Source organism: Dipteris shenzhenensis, chromosome 32, assembly GCF_047967505.1.
Source record: "Dipteris shenzhenensis isolate YYH24624 ecotype China chromosome 32, Dip_SZ_1.0, whole genome shotgun sequence".
NCBI classification, from domain to species: Eukaryota; Viridiplantae; Streptophyta; class Polypodiopsida; order Gleicheniales; family Dipteridaceae; genus Dipteris; species Dipteris shenzhenensis.
This window is the reverse complement of record NC_141627.1, coordinates 9,298,617-9,305,509: the sequence shown is the minus strand read 5'-3', so window position 1 is coordinate 9,305,509 and position 6,893 is coordinate 9,298,617. Positions and strand designations below refer to the sequence as shown.

At 42.2% G+C, this 6,893-nt stretch overlaps 1 protein-coding gene across 3 annotated transcripts; it reads right to left on the bottom strand.

Annotated features, from left to right (window-relative positions):
* Window positions 1–1,308: 1,308 nt before the first annotated feature.
* LOC147880274 (glycine-rich RNA-binding protein 3, mitochondrial-like) lies at window positions 1,309–6,377 on the bottom strand. Of its 3 annotated transcripts, XR_015540551.1 has the most exons (5): window positions 6,201–6,376; window positions 5,968–6,036; window positions 5,779–5,885; window positions 5,427–5,573; window positions 1,309–1,620 (listed from the first exon to the last, which is right to left on the bottom strand). XR_015540551.1 is itself a non-coding variant. In XM_087370512.1 (4 exons), exons 1-4 carry the CDS (start codon window positions 6,286–6,288, stop codon window positions 1,618–1,620), a joined length of 267 nt encoding a protein of 88 aa, XP_087226638.1. In that variant the 5' UTR covers window positions 6,289–6,377; the 3' UTR covers window positions 1,309–1,617. The 3 variants fall into 3 exon arrangements, 2 of the variants coding, with proteins under 2 accessions (XP_087226638.1, XP_087226637.1); XM_087370512.1 differs by lacking the exon at window positions 5,427–5,573 and having other exon boundaries at window positions 6,201–6,377; XM_087370511.1 differs by lacking the exon at window positions 1,309–1,620 and having other exon boundaries at window positions 5,442–5,672; window positions 6,201–6,374.
* Between the last annotated feature and the right edge of the window lie 516 nt (window positions 6,378–6,893).

Sequence of the window (6,893 nt, the reverse complement as noted above, 5' to 3'; positions counted from 1 at the left end):
TGTGGTCTAGTTTCTCGTGAACCAAGTGATTGGAACCCATTCCCAACAGTTCAAAGCTGTGCCCCAGAAGTAGAGAACTCTAGCGTGTGAAAGCCACTCACGTCTGGTCTGGCTTTGATACCGATTCGTAACTAAGTCAACGAAATCTAGAATAAGTAAGGCTCTTCGTGTTGTTTTTGTTCAAGACTGACTCACACATGGCACCCACAACAAAAGGGTGCCTCCCCCTTCCAAATATTGGCCAGGATCCTAATAGGCCAGAGCCAGCAAGAAAAAAAATTCATGCAACAGCAAGCTGCATCGAATTGCAAGAAGTATGCAACCTCCACCAAGCACACAAAAGGTCCAGATCAAATGCAGGCAAGCGGCAACATGAATCTTTGTCCATAAGGTCAAGCCTTAACCACAAGGTTACACTGAGGACGCTCTTCATGTCGTACTTCACTATCCATTAACCAAACGAGCGTAGATGAGAACGGATCTAAAGGAGATGTCAAGCAACAAAATGACATGAACACAAATGATCGAGGGAACTCTTAACAGACGAGTTCAAGAAATTGAATGCAGAGTACGAATCTGGCATAAGGAATAAGGTTTTTGATCATGCAAGATTTTAATGTGGCAGACACCATGTGGCACAAAAAGTTGTGAACCATAACAACCTTCTTTAAAACCATAACTTGCAAATCACTCAACTTTTTAATAGCCAATCCCACCAATGAATGCATTCCATAGCTTTTCAAAGGTATGGAGTCCTTCCTCCAACATTTCTAGATGTATTGTGTTAAAGTGAGGTGGGATATTGGAGGTATCCTGTCTATCTCTTTGCATGTCTCTTTCGGGAGGTGACCAATTTGTACACACCAATGAGATCTAAGGGAAAAGGGACCACCTTTCTAGGCTTCCAAATAAATCAGAAAGGTGCGAGATAAAGTGTCCAATACACAACCATTGCAAATACAATATTGCGGTCTATGATGAAGAATACATTTTCTACCTTCATCCTATCCAGACAATAATGATGACAAGCTCAAGGTGAATCTTTTGCCAAAGATAATGATGCTAGAGTTGGGAAAATAAACTTGGCAGAGGCGAGGATATTGAGCGATCTGGTTTAAAAGGCACCTAATCCTAAGGTACTTTTAGCAGCAAATAAAGGGAATAAACAGAATTTTCAATGACTCTTGAGCACTTCAAGGCATATTCAAGCGGGCTATCTCCACGTTTTCACCTAAGCAAATCGTTTGAAGTTTCACATTGAAAATAAAGTCTTTTCAATTTGTGTGATTGTGAAAAAGTTGTAAAATATGCCATAAAGAAATTCCTCATTATTTTAAGTATGCCATAAAGACAAAGGATCAAAAGCAAGGGCACTCCTTCCTAACCCTGGCAACCGTTATAGCCCTTGCAGTTAGCAACACCACCAAAAGGCATACAGTCCCAAGGTAATTAAACTAAAGCATGAATGGCATTGCAAGAAGTATTCTGAGTAATAATGAATCCCTCTCTGCTCTTTGAACAACAAAAATGTTGCCTATGTTTCAATAAACGCTGACTGGTTTCCTTTCACAATAGCCTCCTTGCTTGCTGTCTGCTTAGTCATGTGGCACAAAATTTTCACTGCAACACCACCCAAAATTGATTTCAGGAAACTGTTAAATAAAAAGACAAGCTAAACAGCAACCTGAACTACTACATTTGTCAGCATACGTTCAAAAATACTTGGTGACACACTTAGTTATGGCTAGCACTACCCACACGTGTTCAAGCATAGCCCTCGCAGAATAATAAGGATGTCAAAGTAGCATACTAGGGCAACAAGCCATAACCTAAGTTAAATCACACAAAGCATCATCCCAAATTTTCAGATTTGCAATATTATAAGAAAGGCTACATACCAAAACAGTTCAGAGAAAACATTATGTCTTTATCCCTGGCAATGTGATCCAATCATGTAAGGGCAAGCTGTCACACGGGTATAACTGAGGGAGGCAACTTACATCCATAATCTAATTTGCAATGTTAAAACCAATGTAGCAATAAAAGACAGATTTCTAAGTGAAATATCAGGAAGCGCCAGGCCACCAGCACTTTTCAGAGCCTTCCACAGATTCCAGGGAATATAGTGCAACCTTCTCACCCCAGCATCGGCAGCCGAGTTCCAACACATGTTTTACCAGGAGGGATCTAGCATTCCACCCCAATTAAACCCCACTCCACAGCTTGAGCTTCAGCTTGATCCTGTCCTTCACCCAGTTGAACCGCTGACGCAAAGAGAGGCCAATCCCCAAAGGAGCTCCCAGGTACCGAACAATTTGCCCTCTAGGGATCCACTTGGAAGAGCAGCGGCCCAGTCTGGCAAATCATCAAACGAGACACGCAACACATACGTCTTATTTAGACTGCATACCAACCCTGAGGCCACGCAAAAGCATTGCAGGATCGGCAGTAAACAATCCACTCTCTCCTTGGATTCTTCCACAAAGGTCAACAGATCATCTGCAAACAGATCAACAGATAATTTTGCGAATCGATATGATATGTCTCTAATTGTATCCCTTTTTCGTGGGAGAAAGGGATAAAATTAGAGACATATCATATCGATTCGCAAAATTAGAGGAATTAACATTATGTTAATTGCGAAAGGGGTGGGGAGGGGGGACGCGAGTAGTTAATTCAGAATCCCCTTCGCCAAATTCAGAATCGGAGTACATCTCCCATAAAACATCCTCCATTACAAAGCTCGAAGCCTTCGCAGGTGAGGATGACATTGACGGTTTAGTCAATGCCCTTAACAAACCGCATCTAGTGGATCTTGAAAAACTAATGAAGCTTTTGGCGACGAAGATTTGTGCTTTAAAACAGTCGGCAAATTTGGGGAGGATGAGGGCCTTCCGGGAAACAGTTGAGTCTGCAAATGTTTGCAGATGATCTGTTGACCTTTGTGGAAGAATCCAAGCAGAGTGTGGATTGTTTACTGCCGGCTCAATTTCCAATTGTTTCCAATGGAAAACTTTGTCATTAGACCTGCATCCCCGACAGCTTTCTCAACTTTCTTCCAACTCCTGCCCTGCCCTGCTTTCCACCCACCTTTCTGTTAGATCTCACTACTAAGTCTTATTAACATCTTTCCCCCACTTAAAGGTTTCAGTATGAAGTGGTAGTTAAAACTTCAATCACCGATGACAACTGGGCATTGCCACATCAGGTGCATTACAGATTCCTGTGCATTCCCACACAAGGCAACAAGGGGGAAACCTGGAACTTTTTGGCAAGCTTGGATCTCACCAGCAGCCACTGGTTTAGGATCTTCCAGAGAACAAAGCTGAATCTGCCCACACAGCAGGTTTGCCACACTTCCTTGAATCTACCACGCCACCATCCATGAGCACGATGGAGGCCCCACCTCTTATTCAGTATCCAGACAGGTAGGTGACTTTCTAGCAAGCATCTATACACCGTTTAGCATAGATCTTCCTTAGAGGAGTTTTCCCCAGGTGCCACTGCAACAGTCTCCTTCCCGGAGATTCTATGCAGTTAGCTGGCCAAGTTTCCAGAATCTTTCGCAGCAATTCAGCTGTCTCCTGCGCTGTCAATAGGTAATTACAGCTGATGTCAACTAAGGGGAGCCAGCTACCCCTTCTAGGGTCCCAGATTTGTGACCAAAAAGCTAACCCTTTTCTGAATATACTGCACACAGTCTTCATGTTTAAGTGTGCTAGGGAAGCTCCATTGTGTGTCACAGATTTAGACCACCAAATACATTCACTCAGACCTGCATCCCCTTTAAGTCCCCCTAAGTTTTTCCATGAACATTTATTGATTCCCGTCCTCCAGGCTGAGACCAAGCCAGCAATCAAATCAGACCCTCTGATCCGTAATGGAAAATCAGAGAAGAGTCTAGAAAACCAAGGGAGACCCTTCCAGACCCCAACCTTCGGGCTTATTCCCTTCTCAATGAACTATCTAGCTACCTCGATCCAAGGATCTGATTCCTTAAAGAAACGTGGAAGCCACTTGCTAATCAGAGATATATTCTTAATGCTCACGTTTGGAATGCCAAGACCCCTTGCTGTTTTGGAGACTTGAGGTCAGCCCACAGCATGTAATGCATTCTGTGCCTCTGCCCATAGAAATGCACGGAGCATTCTTTCGATCTATTGCCACTGTGTGTGTCTGAATGACCAAACCGAAGCTACATAAGTCGTAGTGGCAGATAGTACATGCTTAATTATGAGAACTCTAGCATTCCATCCTAAGGGTAGTCCATGCCAGCTTTTCAGCTTATCCTGAATTCGGTCTTTAAACCATTCAAAACGCTGCTTTAAGATACTCCAATCCCCAACAGGGCCCCTAAATACCTCAGTCTGCCCACGGTTAATCCATTGCACAGGCATATTTCTAACCCACTCCGGAACAGCATCATCTGAAGATCTGACAGCAAATGATTTTTTCCAACTACACACTACAAAAGCAAGAGACGATAGTTCAAAGCATTAATGCTATGCTGCTCTTAAGCGAGAAGGCCATCAGATCATCTGCAAACATCTGGGAGCAGAATTGCTTCCTTGATCGTAGCCTTATTCCTCGCAGCTGTCCCTGCCCTTTTTAGGAGATTGAGAAGCGGAACCGAACAAAGTGCAAAAAGAAGAGGGGCTATTGAGCAGCCCTGACGTATAAAGCGCGTGAGGTTGAAGGTTCCAACAATGCCTCCATTAAGACACAATGCAGCTGAGGCATTCCCAAAGAGCATTGCTATGATCCGAATAAATGTGGATCTAAAGCCTAACTTATCCAGATCCATCAGGATAAAATCTCATCTTATGTGCAACTTCATTGAGACAAAGGTGAAGCATACAGCAACAATGAATCTCTATGAACAAGATTAATATTACACAATACCAACATTCATCATTCATCAAATATTGTAACAATACATTAACAGATATAATCATACAAGAGGACTATGTACATCATCAGTAATAACTGCATTAGTTCATAATTTTAGCATGCAACCATTTCAAGCAAAAAAAGCTTGCTGCATTAGAATGTTTCACATCAGGTTTTCCATCACATTTGACACATACAATCATGTATGTAAAATCAGCATCACATTCAGTGTGACAGGATACATCAAAAGCTTTTCACGTCCACACACCATATTGTGCAGCTTATTTTCTTTATCAAGAATTCGTTATGGGCAATCCTCCACACTGTATACTATGTTGACACAATTATATGAGCTTTACTCACATTAGTCTCATGTGACGCCATTTCAGTCAAGTCAACAAATCTTTCATGGATGTAGTTCCGTCTTCAAACTTGACTGGCATGCTAGTCTAAAGTTGGACAAAGTGCCTACCAAGTAGTTGGTTGAAGCTTTTGACCTTAGAAAAACTCAATAACAAAAAACCGTGTAAACGCACCTCTGATGCGATCCCCGCCTGACATCCATCTACAAACTGCAGCACTCCATTGAATTAGCAAATCTCTCACCCCCACAACCTTTTGCCAAAGAATCCCCCAACCAGGTAAGCAGTTCTTAGCCATGACCTATTTCGTATAGTCCAGCACTGCAACATTATTCATCAGGAATAATGCAGTTTTCTTTATTCTCGAGTTCGCTATTCAGGTACAGCATACGCAACTTTGATCGTTCTCCCCTTAAAAGTCTACCAAAAACAGTAAAGGATGTAAGGAAAAGACGGTGGAGGCCCCTATCAAACATATATTGGCATTGTCTGAGCAAATGAATAATCATGCTTCCACACAAAATACCTTTCCATTCATCCTCTCGATCGCTGCCTCTGCCTCCTCAACTGAATTAAAGTCTATAAAGCCAAACCCCTTGCCATGGTTCGTGCTTTTATGAACAGCAATCCTTGCTGCAATCAACAATCTTTTGTTCAATTTGGGAAATTTCCACTCGCCAACTTATGAAAATCACCATAGAAAAAGATACTCTACCATCCTTGATTGCACCATAACGCTTGAATTCCTTCACTAAATCCTCCTTCGTAACAGCGGCAGCCATGCCTGCAAACCAGAACCTAATAAACAGTCAGTTCTGCTAAGCTTTCTATTACCAATGTTCCCACCAACAGCTTGCTAAGTTAAAGCAATGCAGATATTTGAGAATCCTTCGCATTAGTTCATAATTCAATAACAGGTAGGACAGTTTCGGGAAAAGGTTTCTAGACCTCCAACAAAGATCGTCTGTGATGAGAACCCCCGAGATGTGATGTACATGCTCAGATGGGGCCTGGGAAGGCGAAACATGCCTAGCATCTAGCACAGAATGAAATTTGCAGACAGCAAAACCCACATATGGCAGAGAAGAACCTGTAAACTATATACAATGAACCTTCAACATTTTAATTTCACCAGGCAAAAATATTTTCTCAATTTCTTAACACCTGTAAAATTTTAGGCAATTTAGTTTTATTTTATTTTAGCTACAAAATCTGCAAATTCATATTGAGCATTGTGCTTCAATATGGATTGCTTGCCTTACATCCCCAGAACTCCGGCTATAGTTAAAAAGATTCCCATGATGCCCCCTAAAGATTTAGTGTATAAGTTTGAGACCTTTTTGTTGGATAATGGCTTGCTCCAGGGTTTTACTTACGAGGCGCATAGCCTGCAAAATGGACTGGTCCAAGTAAAACTTCATGATTCTCAGAACTCTAGCTGTAGTTAAAACGATTCCCATGATGCATGCAAGACAAGACTTTAAAAAGGTGTGTGTAGTTCCACCGTGGACCCTAGCCTACTCCCCAAGGCAGTGTACCCAAACATATGGACTACACTAGTGAGTAAAGAGTGTTTTGAGGTGGGATGACGAAAAAGAGCGGGAAGGGGGGGGGTTATGGAAGGGGGAAAGATGGATCACT